General features: G+C 42.2%; 1 protein-coding gene across 1 annotated transcript in view; it reads left to right on the top strand.

Annotated features, from left to right (window-relative positions):
• Positions 1-13,300, top strand: part of LOC109468912 (fibrillin-1-like) — a 58,682-nt gene extending 45,382 nt beyond the window's left edge. The window contains exons 48-57 of the mRNA XM_019767293.1: positions 7,468-7,605; positions 7,940-8,062; positions 8,683-8,805; positions 9,339-9,467; positions 10,112-10,243; positions 10,752-10,864; positions 11,184-11,400; positions 11,939-12,085; positions 12,617-12,744; positions 13,139-13,300. Of these exons, the coding sequence (XP_019622852.1) occupies positions 7,468-7,605; positions 7,940-8,062; positions 8,683-8,805; positions 9,339-9,467; positions 10,112-10,243; positions 10,752-10,864; positions 11,184-11,400; positions 11,939-12,085; positions 12,617-12,744; positions 13,139-13,165 (1,277 nt within the window). The 3' untranslated portion in view covers positions 13,166-13,300. The remainder of the gene's footprint in view (positions 1-7,467; positions 7,606-7,939; positions 8,063-8,682; positions 8,806-9,338; positions 9,468-10,111; positions 10,244-10,751; positions 10,865-11,183; positions 11,401-11,938; positions 12,086-12,616; positions 12,745-13,138) is intronic.
• Positions 13,301-15,534: the final 2,234 nt, after the last annotated feature.

Here is a 15,534-nt window from a genome sequence, read left to right as displayed (position 1 = left end):
CATATTTACGATACACTAGGTCTTAAGTAATTTCAAGTGTGTGTTTTTCAGTGGTAGTCTTGTATCACTACAACCACACTTAATGCTACGCATATACTGGTGTCACTTCCACAACTACATTCAAGGCACCCGCACTAGTATCATTTCTACAACTGCACCCAAGGCAACTACACGACAACTACGCCCAAATATTAGCTTTTAAGTAATTCCCATTGTTGTTTCTCCCAGCGGCATTGCTGTCCAGCAGGGTAGCGCCAGTGTGCAGCTGTACCTGGACAGCACAGGCTCCAGTCTGGACGTGTACGTGGACAGCACACAGGTTGCGCTGTCTGACATCGCCAGCGGAAGCAGCAGTCAGTTCAGCGATGGCGAGTTCCAGCTCATCACAGGTGCGCCCCCTGTACTTGCCTGTTGGTACTGCAGGCTGGTGATGCTTGCATCCAGTGATATGTTACTATAGTCCTTTATATCAACCATGGCTTCATGGCGCCCCCTATACTTGCCTATTGGTACTGCATGCTGATGATGCTGTACTGCATCACTTTCCTTCAATTTAACCACGAGTCTATCTTTGAGCTCATTAAGATAATCATGAGAGAGAGAGAGAGAGAGAGATGAAAAACCAGAGAAAATGGGAGAGAGAGAAATGGAGTGGTGAGAGAAGGAAGAAGAAATAGTACAGTGAGAAGCCTTGAAAGAGAAAGATATTAAACATGCACTATCCTGCAGAAAATGTATCCTTCGGCAATTCTTAAACATATCTTTAAGCATATCTTTCAAGATCTCTAGATGGCAGTGCAAGTACAAGTAAGTCAGAATCTTTAAGAAAACTTTTTTTCTCAGAATCTTCCAGCGGTACCGTGACCGGAGTGAAGGTCATCTTTACATCCGGGATCTCGGTGCAGGTCGACGCCGGCCTCAGCATGCTCACCTACGCATGCTCCATGACCCCTGACATGAAGGGTCACGTGCAAGGCATGCTGGGTAACTTCAACGACGACAAGGACGACGAATTCTATTGGCCGAACGGAACGGCGGTTGCCATTAGCAACCTGACGAACCCGGCTGAGGCGGAAACCTTCCCATGGGGACAGAGTTGTAAGTAGCTTTGGTTCACTTCGCCATTTGTTATGTTTACCTTCGCAGAAGGAAATATATTGTTTTTGCTCTGTTTTTTCTGCTTCTTCTTCTCTAAACAAATAAGGTAAATGACCTGAATGAGACGCCTGTCACCATGGTAACTAGTGTTGGGTTACATCATGTTGCAATTTCATAGCAGGAGGGATTTAGACCCTCACCATATATATGAATGTGTTTGAGTAAGAATAACAGACCAGACCATATGCGAAGGTAAACATTGTGCATTTGTGCCTTGCAAATATTACCTTTCTAGTTCCCAGAGGATGTCATCCATATAATCAAATCAACATGGCCTAATCAAGTATTGTCTTTCCATTTATCAAGGGGCGCTTCCGAACTATGCTGCTGACGTGTTGGGTGCAGAACCGTCCACAATTTCGCTGTTTAGTGTTTACCCCGGTGGCGGGAACGCTTCGACATATGGGAACTTGACCTTCCAACCTTTGTTCTTTGACCTGGACACCATGTTTGCCACAGAAGCGGATAAGTTGAGGGCTATTGAGGTAAAGGAAATTTATTTCAAGACTTTTATTACAAGAACGGAATTTACTTTATTCATCATCATCATCGGTCGACCGTATTAGTCGTAAATGATGGATATTTGTTGGATGGATTTTTGTTAGATTCCGATAATTTGTGAACCTGTTTTTCTCACCAGTTGTATTTCACTTGTCCATTATTATGTCCAAAGATGTTTTGGGCAGATTAAATCATGCTGAAATTTGTCTTGCCTTGTCTCGTTTCGTTTTGTTTCTGATCATTGATATATCAGTGTCCACGAAATTCTATATCGGAAGATACTTGTATTCTAGTTGCGTACATAGAACTTCGGTAATGGCCTTACTCTTATCAGCATGTTCTGGAGGAAAACCTTGATTCATTGGTTGGCTGATTGATTGATTGATTGATTGATTGATTGATTGATTGATTGATTGATTAGTGCATTATCGATTGACAGGTTTGCGGTAGCGCCACGGCGAAGGAATGTCTGTTCGACATCGCTCTGACTGGGAACGAGGCCGTGGGAGCTGCCGCGGCTGCTGCCCTAGAGGCGGTTGCCAGTAGCAACGCTGCTCTGGGTACGTTTATCTTCATCACCTTATCATCTTTCTATACCTTGGTCTTAGTCATTCCACCGTTGGGGCACCACAGATGAGCTGACAACCGATTCTATCCATCCTTCTTGGTTTTCTGTTCCTCTTTACGTTCATACGTGTCATGCTGGTCCATTTTCTGATGTTATCCTCTCGTTGTATCCATTTTCCTACTCCTCTTCCTTCCTCCCTGTTCTGTTCCTTCCATGATGGTTTTGGCTAGTCCTAATGACAGGGACACGCGGGCTTACCACTTCAGTTTCCGTCCCTGTCGTCCAGTTCAGTCAGTGAAAAAAACCACCTCAATGCACCCATAAAGTATAGTTTCTAGATTGTTCATGTGCGTCATTCTTTTCTCACAGATAACACGCCGCCCGTGTTTTACGATATCAGCCCATCTAGATGTAAGGTTCCTTAAATGTGAGAACTAGTCAGAAATTAAACTGCAAGTCCAGAATTAAACTAAATTAAACTGGAGACTGTTGAACTGTAGATTCTAAGGTAGACCACATTTTCTCCCAGATAACACGCCACCTGTGTTTAACGTGACGTCCGAGGTTCGCGCGACGGTCGGGCAGGAGTTCGGTCTGCAGCTGGAGGCTACAGACGACGGGACCGTCACCATCTCACTACAGGCCGGGACGCCGGGCAGCATCAACGCCACAAACTACTACACGTGAGTGCAAGACACACTAAAGTTACAATAATATTTAACACTGACACAATTAACACTGCCACTTACAGTCACTACAATATGGCACTCAGTGGACGTTACCACTTGTTATGCATGTTCTACCTTTTAGCACTAACACTCACTTCAGGACTTGAGCTAAAGTATCAACGCCACAAACTATACTAATACACTAACGTTACCATAATGATGAACACTAACTATATAGGACTTGATCTTCAAGAAGGAAAACTATGTTGGTTCCATAATGGGTTTCAAACCCGGGACTATTAACCTTACAAGAAAGCCACAGATACCATAATAAATGCAGTAAGCAAAAAAAAATCAAAAAGTACAGGATATGTAGTTAACTTACTGTAATCCCCCTACTAATCAGTTGGACTCCTACCGACACCGCAAACGTTACTATCGAGTTCCTAGCTACTGATGACGTCGGCGCCGCCACCCTCGCTTCTCCTGACGTCACAGTCTGCTCCTGCCAGAACAACGGTGCGTTTGTTTGTTTGTTTGTTCAGATCTTAATTACACATTGACATCAACTAATAGCAATTATAACGTACTCCTACGCAGGTATTTCAAAAGTATCAGTATCTACCTGTCAAACTCAATTATATTCGAATGAAAGCTCATCTGTACATGTGTTGCTACATGAATAGAATTATACAATTCTATACTAATATCTTGAATGTGACAGGAAAGAAGCCAGGACTTAAGTCAGTAATATATTCATCGAATCTCCTTTAAGATATAATTATGTAAATGTTTCTGTACCTGTAATTGGAAGGTTAGCCCCTTAAAAAATAAGGGTATAAAGGGCCCAATAAACTTAAACTATTTAGCAACAGCTTACTGAAAATATATTTTATGGTGTCTACGTATGATTTTTTTTGCTTATGTTTCTGAGTTGTTGTTTAATGCAACCCGTTTCTTCAGGTACGTGTAACTGGGAGGCGACCCTGGCTGAGCGGAGTAACGGGTTCGCCCTGGCTTCTTGCGACTGTCTGCTCGGGTTCGACGGAGACGAATGTGAGACAGACACCAACGGCTGCTCCGTCACACCCTGTTATCCTGGTACGTAGGAGTGAGGGAATGAATGAATGAATGGCTGGATGGATTGATGGATAGATTGATGGATTTATTGATATGATGGATATATGGATTGATGGATTGAGTAAATGAATGAATGAAATTATCATCATACAAATTATGTTCATCTGACTCGGGCCTTGATAAGCGGATCATACGTATGGTCATACTCTGACTCTGGTTACCAGTGAACGAATGATTCGCGTAATTGATAGATTACCATCTTGTCTCATTTTTCTTTTACCCACTTTGTAATTATGTATGTATTTTGTCATTGTGTTTTACTCTCGTTTTATCATTTGAGTAGGAAGCGTCATATAAGCAACTATGCTTCTTGCCTAATATTCAGTAAATATATGTGAAAAAAATAAATAAATGTTTTCCCCAGGTGTGAGTTGTACAGACGCCCCCGCTCCTCTCAACGCGGATTCTGCCGGCTACACGTGCGGTGCCTGTCCTGCCGGTATGGTCGGGGACGGGCAGTCCTGTGCCGATCTGAACGAGTGTCTACCCCAACTGATCAATAAAATACTATGTTTTATTTCTAGGTGTGAGTTGTACGGACGCCCCCGCCCCTCTCGACGCCGACTCCGCCGGCTACACGTGCGGGGCCTGTCCTGCCGGTATGGTCGGGGACGGACAGTCCTGTGCGGATCTGAACGAGTGCCTCCTCTTACCGAACGAGACAGACGCGCACCAGTGTCAGAACGCCACGTGTAACAACGAGGCACCTGGCTACAGCTGCGAGTGTTTGGCAGGCTACACCATGCTAGCAGACAACAGGACATGTCTTGGTAGGTTAGCTTTATTTACATACATTTTTAAACAACTATAAGGGCGAGTAGTACAGTCTCCTGGCTCCTGAGAATCGAACCTGGACCGACACCATACGATCGCAACGCACTAACCGCAAGGCCAAAAGGTCGTAACTCTGAATATCTCTTTTTCTCTCAGACCTTGTCAACTACCTAGGCATAGTCATTGAACAGAGATCAGTAAATTACAAAAAAACAATCAATTTGGTGGCTATAAACGGAACAGCAATTAGTAGCGAGTATAATTTGTCTAGCCTAAATGTTGATTCTGCAACGTCTAATTGTCTATTATATGCTAGTGTTTGGCTTCCTTTCATTTATAGATTAATATGTGTGAATGACGTACGTATACCAGAGATTTGAAGTAAGATACAATCATTATGTCTTTTATATTGCTGCAGATATTGACGAGTGCAGTGCAGGCACACACAACTGCGATGCTCAGGCCACCTGTACCAACATCGAGGGTTCCTTCAACTGCACCTGTAACACTGGGTACGCAGGTGATGGGAACACCTGCACAGGTAAGGACACCTGTATGGTAACACAAGTCGTTTTACATCTACAGTAGACCTACGTACTTAACACGTGTACAAATAATGCTACCATAAGTAACATTCGTCTTTGGCCCTTTTCCCACTATAGGGTAAAATTGTCCGGATCTAGCCGAATCGATTCGCTTTGATCCGGCTTCGATCCGGCTTGGAGTAAATCAATTCGGTTAGAATTCGTGGGAATGGGTCCTTTTGCCTCGGTAAACCAAAGACATTAACTTGTGTTCGCGACACTAGAAAACATTTTAGACAACACCAAAATACCACGCTAGGATTCAAACGCATAGCATAACACCAGCTTATTCCTCCATGTATCTGTTGCAGTAAGTCGACACAACGTGATGCATAATGTAGCAATAAGCACAACATAACTTGCAACTTTCCCCTCACGCGTGTCAGACCAGTAGTAATAAGTCGACACAATGTAATACATTATGTGGCAACATGCACAACATAACTTGCAACATTTCCTCCTCAGATATTGACGAGTGCCAGACCAGTAACGGAGGCTGTGACCGGATCTGTTTGAACTTAGAGGGAAGCTACCAGTGCGCCTGTGACTCAGGCTTCAGACTCGCGGACGACATGCACTCCTGCGAAGGTAAACTTTTGATGATGAACAGACCAAAAACACTGGCAAGAATGCACAAAATAGCCCACAGCCATATATGCATTCTCTAAGAAGATCACATCTGTAAAGAAAATGCCTAATGTTACCCTTCACGTAAAACATTCCTGTGGACATACCATGCCTGTGGACAAAATTCCTGTACAATTCCTAGAACTCGTGCAAATTGCACACAATACTGTACCATAAGGCTCCTCCCTGAGACGTCGCCAAAATCATCCATTGTGCAATGGAGCTATGTGTCACATGGTTAAATATGGACTTCCTCCCCACAGATATAGACGAGTGTTCCGGCCCCACTCACGGCTGTACCCAGTTCTGCACCAACACAGTGGGCGGGTTCGAGTGCTCCTGTAAGGACTACTACGTACTGACGTCGGATGGGAAGTCTTGCGAAGGTTTGTTCCTCATTTCTAGAAGTTTTTTTTAATGCAAGATTCTTGTAGCTTACAGCAGTAAAGATTTCGTAGCTGTGTTTCATCGCTTTTGAGAAACAAATGTACTCGAAATTTCTGACTGTGTACAAAGAATTTTGATTTGTTAACCTGATAGAACTTTTCCCGAAACGGTTTTAGTTGGTATTTTGTAGCATAATGGATCAATGGTAATAAAAACAAATAATTCAACTTTGGAATTACAGCATATAATGTTAAAGCTATCTGATGAACCTTTGAATATTTCTCAGAAAGCTCAATCCCATTGTTTTTCATATCCACCCATAGCTGCCCAATCATGTGATGATGGCACAGCCTGCACTCTTAATTGTTTGTTTTGTTTGTTTATTTGTTTGTTTGTTTGTTCCTCAGCTGCCCAGTCCTGTAGTAACGACACGGCTTGTACCCAGCTCTGTGCCGTCATTAACGTGACAGAAGTATGCGACTGCATCAGCGGGTACACCCTGGCTCAGGACCAACAGACTTGTGCAGGTAAAATGGTTGTTTGAATATCTGCAAGTTATTGCTATATATTCTACATTTTAATGTTCTAATGCTGAAAGTTAATCATACTACTTTGTTATTCATACTACTTTGTTAATCATTCTGATTTGCTATAGAACTATGTTTCTACATTTCGATGTTCTAATGCTAAGAAGTTAATCATACTACCACTTAGTATATGCTTCTTTATATTGAATTTCTTAAAACTATTGTATATTAAGAATTTGTTTTAAAAGTTTTGGCTAAAATATCAAATACTGCATTTCCTGACGCCAATCTTTGCATAACCAGATTCTGCTCAGCTGAGTTCTCTAATAAGACAGATATTCCATAGTTTTATATAAAAACCAACGTTAATCTTGTCTAGCTGTATATGGCCTGACTAAATCACGCTCCTAGCGGCGGCCTCGACTGTTGCAGTCCCTCTCTGGAGGGCATTAATTAACCCCATCTAGCGAGAGATTGTATAAACACAGGCCAGCTTGGGTACCCACCAACGTTTATGACTTTTGTTTCCACAGACATTGACGAGTGCGCCGCCAACATGACCCACTCCTGTGACCCTGTAAACGGTGCCTGTAGTAACACTCCAGGGAGTTACAACTGTAGCTGTAAGGCTGGTTACCAACTGGAGACCAACGGGGGATCACTGTGTGAAGGTACATGTCATAAACAAGCTATGGACAAGCGTAAAATAAACACAAAGAAACATAACACTTACACCTACACCAACCACTTCGGGAGCTACAACTGTATCTGTAAGGCTTGCTATTAGCTAGAAGAGAGAAACGCTGTGAGCCTATGTATATGTGTCAGAAACAAAGAAACCAAAAGTGATAGAAGTGATGCACAGTTATTTACGATTTGTCATCCAGCTTTTTTCCTAGTCTCATCAATAATTTTGTATGAAGTTGTTGTCTATCATGAAAGAGCTAATATATTAATAGGTCCAAATTTCTTTTTAAAACTAGTCGGTATTATTTCTGTTTGCAGATATTGACGAGTGCAGCACGTCTAACGGAGGTTGTGGACAGGTGTGCGAAAACACCCCAGGGACATTCTCATGTTCCTGTAACCATGGTTACACACTGGGGGCCGATGGGAAGGCTTGCAATGGTAAGTACAAAGCGCCTGCTGCCATGCTCAAATCTATATTTTGTGTTTTCTTTTTCTCCTATTGTAATCACAAGTAATCTGAAGTATTTCTTCGTTAAACATATTCAGAATAGAATATTTTACGCATAATTTTTAGAATATGTGATGATAGCACCATTCAGTCTTTTAACGTCATATTTATTTAGTATGTTTTCTGTACCTTACTAGTCTGTTTCTTTTATCATAACTACCTTTTGATTGTACTTAAGTTACCTTTTATTATCTTATGTATGTCACAGGGAGCTTTGAAAAGCGCCAAAATGGCGATATGCTAACCTGTATAAATAAATAAAAAATTAAAATGAAACGTCTCAAGTCAAGAAAATCTAGGAACATTTTGTTCATCTCTGTTTTATCAACTTTGCCCAGACATTGATGGAGGTAGAACTGTGATTTTTCTACGTCCATGGGCCAACTATACACCTTTAGCAGACGAAATTCCCTGGCATGTTATCTGTCTATTTGGCCAATTTCTCCTCTTTCTAGTCGCTTCTGAAGCCTGGTATGCGTAGAGGTTAGTCTAGAGTGAATATGAACAATTTACTGAACTCGTTTTCTTGTCGTTTCTTAATCTTGCTTAGATATTGATGAATGTGCGCTGAACACTGACGGCTGTGAACACACGTGTACCAACACGAATGGCTCCTATGTCTGCTCCTGTCCTGAGGGACTCAAACTGGACAACAGTGGAACCGACTGTGTCGGTGAGTAGAAAAATGAATGAATCACCAAATATCATGAAATGAATGAAGTACCAAGACTAACGGCTCTCACATCCGTTTAGGCAAAGAACTCAAGCTTGACAAATAGTGGCACCAACTGCTTGGGTTGAGTGAGTGAGTGAGTGAGTGAGTGAGTGAGTGAGTGAGTGAGTGAGTTAGTGAGTGAGTGAGTGAGTGAGTGAGTGTGTGAGAGTGAATGAGAGTGAGGGGGTGTGGGGGTGTGAGTGAGTGAGTGAGTGAAGGAGCGAGTGTGTGAGTGAGTGAGTGAATGAATGAAAGAAAGCATGAAAGTGAGTGAATGAGTGAGTGAAGAAGCTAGGAAAACGGAGAGACAGGATCATACGAGAGCAAATGAGACTAAATGCAAGAAAACTCATTCTACCTTTCTGTTCTAAAGAGCTGAGCAAACGCAGTTGTAAAACCAAATATCAATTCACAAAGAAAGAAGTTCCGAATACAATAATCATACATGAAAACATAGGAAAAACTTGACGTTTGTATTTTACATCCCCCAGCCGCTGATGCTTGCCTAAGCACCACCTGTTCCCCTGCTGACGTCAGCACCTGTGCCGTCATTTCCGGTACAGAGACCTGCATGTGCGCGACCGGATATGAACTTGGCAGCAACGCTACAACATGCCAGGGTAATGATTTTACTGCAGTCTCTACCAGACGCCAATGTGTTGAAATTTTCCAAGTATCAGAATAATATGTCTGAAGAGTTAGCCAGATATAGGAGTTCCACGGAGTCTTGTTAAGGCTAGTTTACTCAGCATTCAGTGCCCCATGCCCCATCCTGAGGTTTATATGGCGAGCCAAGGCCTACATTGTACTTAGTCCCTATGGCATCGACTGATGATAGTTGTAACATTTAGTGATCCAACAACAATTACACAGTATTTTTTATATCCCAACATCTAATCACAAGACGTGGTGACGGCACACTCAAGATTTTTCAACTTATATTAATGCCGCCACCAACACAGGGGACAACACAATACTCATTTTCACCTGGGCGAAGTGAGGAAAGTCGTGTAAAGTGCCTTTCCCAAGGGCACAAGATCGGTGGTATGTTAGGACTCGAACCCGGGACCTCTTGATTCCGAGTAGAGCACTCTGCCGCTACGCCACACGACCCCACACAGTTTCTACGTTCGATTATATATAAGATTTATTAGGCATCCTCTATCGTGTTTTCCTATATAACAATTTGGAGCTGTCCCCTGAGAAACATATTATAAGGTTAGTATGTACAACATATGCTGATGTGTATATTGTGCCGTTTCAGACATCAATGAGTGTAACACTGTGTGTAACGGGACGAACATCGCCTGTACCAACACGGAGGGTTCCCACACGTGCGGCTGTGTGGCGGGGTTCTACCTGGAAAAAGATGAAAACGGAGATACCAGCTGTATCGGTGAGGAACGCTTACTACATTCAGTTTGTTACATAATGAATGAAATACCGTTAGATGGACATTTGTTCAGTAATAGTTGCATGTAAGCTCACACATAGCAGAAGAAAGGTGGCACCTGTGTCGGTGAGGAAACCTTGTTACTAACAAACTCAGCAGCGCTAGATGAACAGTCGTACATAATCTGTGCAAGTTATCTACCACATGTTCTTTCCGGAAAAGTTAGGTGTTTCGGTAATCAAGGCTTACTACTTTCAGTTTTCCACCGAATTTTAACAAAATGCATTTCCCTAGATGAAGAGAATGATATACCTTTATTGTAGAACATACCATGAAATATCCAGGCATAACTAGTATAGATAAGCGTACGGTTCTAGCTAAAATAAGGCTGCAATGCTGTGCTACTTGACACATATTTCTTCACTCGTACAAATAGTAATCTTGAGATGGATGGCCACTTGGTAATTCAAACAGGATTTTCAAGAAAACGTTTTATTTCATTTTTTCCCAGCCACGAAGTCTTTCTCGGGGTCGATCCGGATCACCAGTCAGAGCTTCACGGCGGACCTGGCCGACACGACATCTGCTGCCTTCAAAACTCTGGCCGCTTCTGTTAAAACTACGGTAGGACTTTTACCTCTCTATTCTGCATTAGTTTACATGACTACGGTTATGATGATAGTAATAAAAATCTTACCATATTTTGATCTATATAGGTTTTAGGCTAAGATACAAATTATTGCCTAGTTCACTTCATCTATTACTGCAATGGTTTTACTGACAGTTTCTTAACATGTTGATGCCTGAACATGTAAGTGTGCTGTAGGACAGACTAGAATGGACCAATAAAGTCGTAGCCTTTTTTTTGCAGCAGGAACGTCTACTAGAGTAAAGGTTCATGTTCATGCAAATAATGATTAAATCTTCTGTTGTCTCTTCACAGCTTGACGACTTGTACACCTCCAAACTCGGCGATGCTTTCAAAGGTACGGAGGTAACCGGCTTCAGTAACGGGAGTATCATCACCGACTATAACGTGAACCTGGCTCCAAGCAGTAACGAGACGGCCGGCAGCTTGTCTACCGCGCTGTCCGAGGCCATACAGGACTCCGGCGGCGGAGGGGCCTTCGCGTTCGACCCCAGCAGCATCAGCGTTACTGGTGGGTTATTCCTGTTATATATTGTAGGTTAGTTTAGGCTATGGCGGGACACCCCATAACCCCCTCATTAAGTTTCATTATTGAACAGATAGAAATTGAACAGAGGTCTATGTAACTCATACCAGGCATCTGGCCCTCTACTAGTTGCTAGTGGACAGGGGGTTATGGGGTGTCCCTCACCTAATTTTTAAAGTTATCTACCCAAGATTGTGGTGCTCAAAAATTATTTTTCTAGAACTCGTTTCCAACGACCACAGTAAGAGCATTCTTACGCTTGCGTTTACGTGACTTTTGTGCAAATGTTGGCCTGAAACTTTGTTCAGTGTTATACAAAAGGGTAGTTGTATACTGGCTGTATCAATACAGACACAGATACAGATACAGAAGTTTAGTTTAGCATTATGGTAAACTGTTGCATGGTGGTGTCGCGCCGTCTAGCGACATTTATTATGTCAGCAGTCTGTACCAACTACTGTACTTCTAGTATTCTATTGTCTGTATTTGGTATGCTAATTGTATACGTTATCCCATTCCGCAGATGTGGACGAGTGTGCCAGTGCAGGTGCGAACAACTGCCACATGCAGGCCACCTGTACCAACACGGAGGGTTCCTACACCTGTACCTGTAACACTGGCTACACGGACGCCTCTCTTACGGGTACCAAGGCGGGATCGGTGTGTGAAGGTGGGTGCTATCAACCAATAGATCAATCAATGAATTGATGAGCTAAATTTTCAATTTACAGATCATCAGTATATCAATTATAGATCAATCGACCAATAAGTAAGTTCTACTGTGCGCAGACGTTCTCCTATGAATTTGTCGTATGTCTGGCAAAATATCCTGATTGGCAGATAGTCTTTTTCAAGTTCACTTTCCAGTCAAGCATTGCGCAGCTTGTTACACATACATGTAGACATGTTGGGTATATATTTGAGTTTGTGTGTCTGACCGTTATAACTCATCTGAGCTAACAGAATGTACCCCCCCCCCCTTAATGTATTTTCTGCGATAAATTCGGTTGAATCTTGAAAAATACTCCGAGAGATTGTCGTTTTGATGCAATTTCGCTCTCCTGTAAGGTAGTGGTTCGCTTGCTATACATAGATATGTTGGATACATCCTTAAGGATTTGTAGACTATAATAACTCTGGCATCTGAGCTCACACACTCTAACTCTACCCCCCTCCCCACCTACCCCCCCCCCCCCTCCAGCTGTGAGGCCTGCTGCTTCCGACAGCAACATCGGCGTCGCCATTGGCCTGGGGGTGACTTGTGGCATCCTGGGTATCATCATCATCGCCGCCGTACTCTGGTACTTCGTATCCTACAAAACCAAGAGGGTAAGTGTACGAATATACCTGATATTATATAACTTTGGCCTTAGAAAAATGTTCAAGATTTGACTTCATATCATAACAAAGAAGAGGGTAAGATTACAAATATTCATGATATTGTATAATTTTGGTATTAGAAAAATATTCAAGATTTAAGTTCATATCACACAAAAGGAAGAGGGTGAAATGGCAAATATTTCTGATATTGTATAACTTGGGTCTTAGAAACATGTTCAAGATTTGATCTGAAAGACTATTCTCAAATCGACCTTTATACTAGCATATTTTTCTTCTACCATGATCTGCTTTAGAGATCAAAATTGGCTTTTAAGAAATAAAAGATTTCAGATGTTTTTCGTTTGTCATTTTATATATTATAACTGTTGTGTTTTATTTCCAGGGGTCTGCTAAAATCACTCCTGAATGAGAGCTGTAAATATAGGATGATGTCTTATTCGACCAATGTTCCTGTTTTGGATACACAGGATAAATGCCGTATAAGAGGGTTCTTTCTTCAACAACCAACGGCTTCGATAACGGTCCGTCACCTTCTTCGGGTCAGCAATGAGTGCTTCTGATTCATACTGCAGCTAGATGTACCTGCTGCAGTGTTACAGACAAGAGTAAAATGTTGTTACATAATACATATATACACATTGTCAGGCACAGTGATGATATGCAAGTTTCAGTTACTTCTTAAGAATGCGGTCCCAAACGTGACTGAGTCTTTGCCCCCCTCCCCTCATCACGGTTCATGACTGCATTTCCTGATCCATATAGCCTCCTGTATCCAACAAGTGCATCTGTTGTTTTATCTATAAACTTAGCCAGGTTCAGGCAACAATTACTTGTTCTGATTCGTACTGCTGCTAGGTGTCGCTGCTGCAATATTACAAAGGCGGTACCAAACGTAGAGCGTTGTCACATAATACATACATATTGCCAAGCACAATAATAGTAAACAGTCAAGTTTTTAGTTACTTCTTAATTTAAGAATGTTGTACCAAAGGTGTCCCCCTCGTTACGGTTCATAACTTCGTATCCATACAGCCTCTTTTATCCAACGAATGCCTGTGTTGTGTCCTATCTATAACCTTAGCCCCGCCCCAGCCTATTATGCAATTGTTTCTTGTGATGTGGTCTGCCACTGCTGATTTGTTTATTAATAAGTTCTTGCTCTTAAGAACCTTCCCACTTTGACACTACCCGCGACTTTCCTATGTCCCTCTAGTCTGCATCCAAATGTTCTTCCTGTCTCTCCTATGTACACCATGCAAGCTATCTTGTATATGCAGCTTTTTTTTCCTTAGAAATTCTCTTTCAGATCAGCCCTTTTTCCTGAGAAATCTCTTTTAGATCAGAGTTGCAGGGCTGACTACTCGGACTAGACATTCAGTGAAGTTTAACAACAGAAGAAACAAGAAACCCAAAGCAGAAGAGGTCACGAAGAAACAATAGAAGAAAGCAAGAGGAACTGTGAATATACCTTACATTGCAGGCATCATAGGTCCACCGAAGAGACTTTTCAAGAAACACAACAAAGCCACAGCCAAGCTCAAGCCAAAGACCGAAGGGAGAAGCATATACAAGATACCTTGCATGAGTCATCCCATGCAAGTTATCTTGTATATGAAGCCTTTTTTCCAGGAGAAACTATCTCTTTCAGATCAAGGTAGCAGGACTGACTACCAGGACTGGACATTTAAGAAAGTTTAACAAGCCCAAGACCACATGAGAAGCATATACAAGATACCTTGCATCTTGTTATCTTGTATGTGCAGCCTCCCCACCCCCCACTCCCCCACCCCCAGACATTATCTCTTTCAGATCAAAGTTGCAGGACGGACTACCAGGACTGGACTTTAAGAAAGTTTAACAAGCCCCAAGACCACAATGAGAAGCATATACAAGATACCTTGCATGAGTTGCAACAAGGTGTACATAGGAGAGACAGGGAGAAAGTGGGAAGGTTCACAAGAACACAAAAGAAGGAAGCTCCGAAAAGGAGAGAACTTAAAAACGTCAGCAGTGGCAAACCACATCACAAGAAACAATTGCATAATAGAGAGGGGCGCGGCTAAGGTTATAGATAGAACAGCAGATGCATTCGGTGGATAAGAGAGGCTGTATGGATCACAAAATCCATCCAGTTATGAACCGTGACGAGTGGGGCACCTTTGGGACAACATTCTTAAGAAGAAACTGAAAACTTGACTGTTTACTATTACTGTGCTTTACAATGTGTATATTATGTGACAACGCTCTACGTTTGGTACCGCCTTTGTAATATTGCAGCATCGACACCTAGCTGCAGGACGAATCAGAACAGGTAGTTGTTGCCTGAAACTGGCCAAGTTTATAGATAGAACAACAGATGTACTCGTTGGATAAATAAAAGAGGCTAATAGTATATAGATCAGAAAACGCAGTCATGAACCATGATGAGGGGAGGGGGGCAAACGTTTGGGACCATTGTCCTGCTGGCATTCCTGGTACAATATTTTTCAATAATTTCATGTTTTAATTAGATCATAGCCTCCCAATTTTTTTGCCCTGCAGTGGCATAGTTACTTCTGCATTCGTTGCGTTTCGCTGCGGTGTAATGCGTTGCACGAGAAATACCCCCAAATCGTATCTATACAGGGTGTTATATAGATGGTACTGTATGTGCCGCGCGACATATGTTGCGCACAGCAGGACAAGGGTTAAGAAGTAACCGAAACTTGCATATCATCACTGTGCTTGACAATATGTATATATTATGTGACAACATGATATATACATTATATATATATA

This window comes from Branchiostoma belcheri, unplaced genomic scaffold (genome assembly GCF_001625305.1).
Source record: "Branchiostoma belcheri isolate BF01 breed outbred unplaced genomic scaffold, Haploidv18h27 scaffold2, whole genome shotgun sequence".
Lineage (NCBI taxonomy): Eukaryota > Metazoa > Chordata > Leptocardii > Amphioxiformes > Branchiostomatidae > Branchiostoma > Branchiostoma belcheri.
This window is presented reverse-complemented; position numbering and strand designations above follow the sequence as displayed.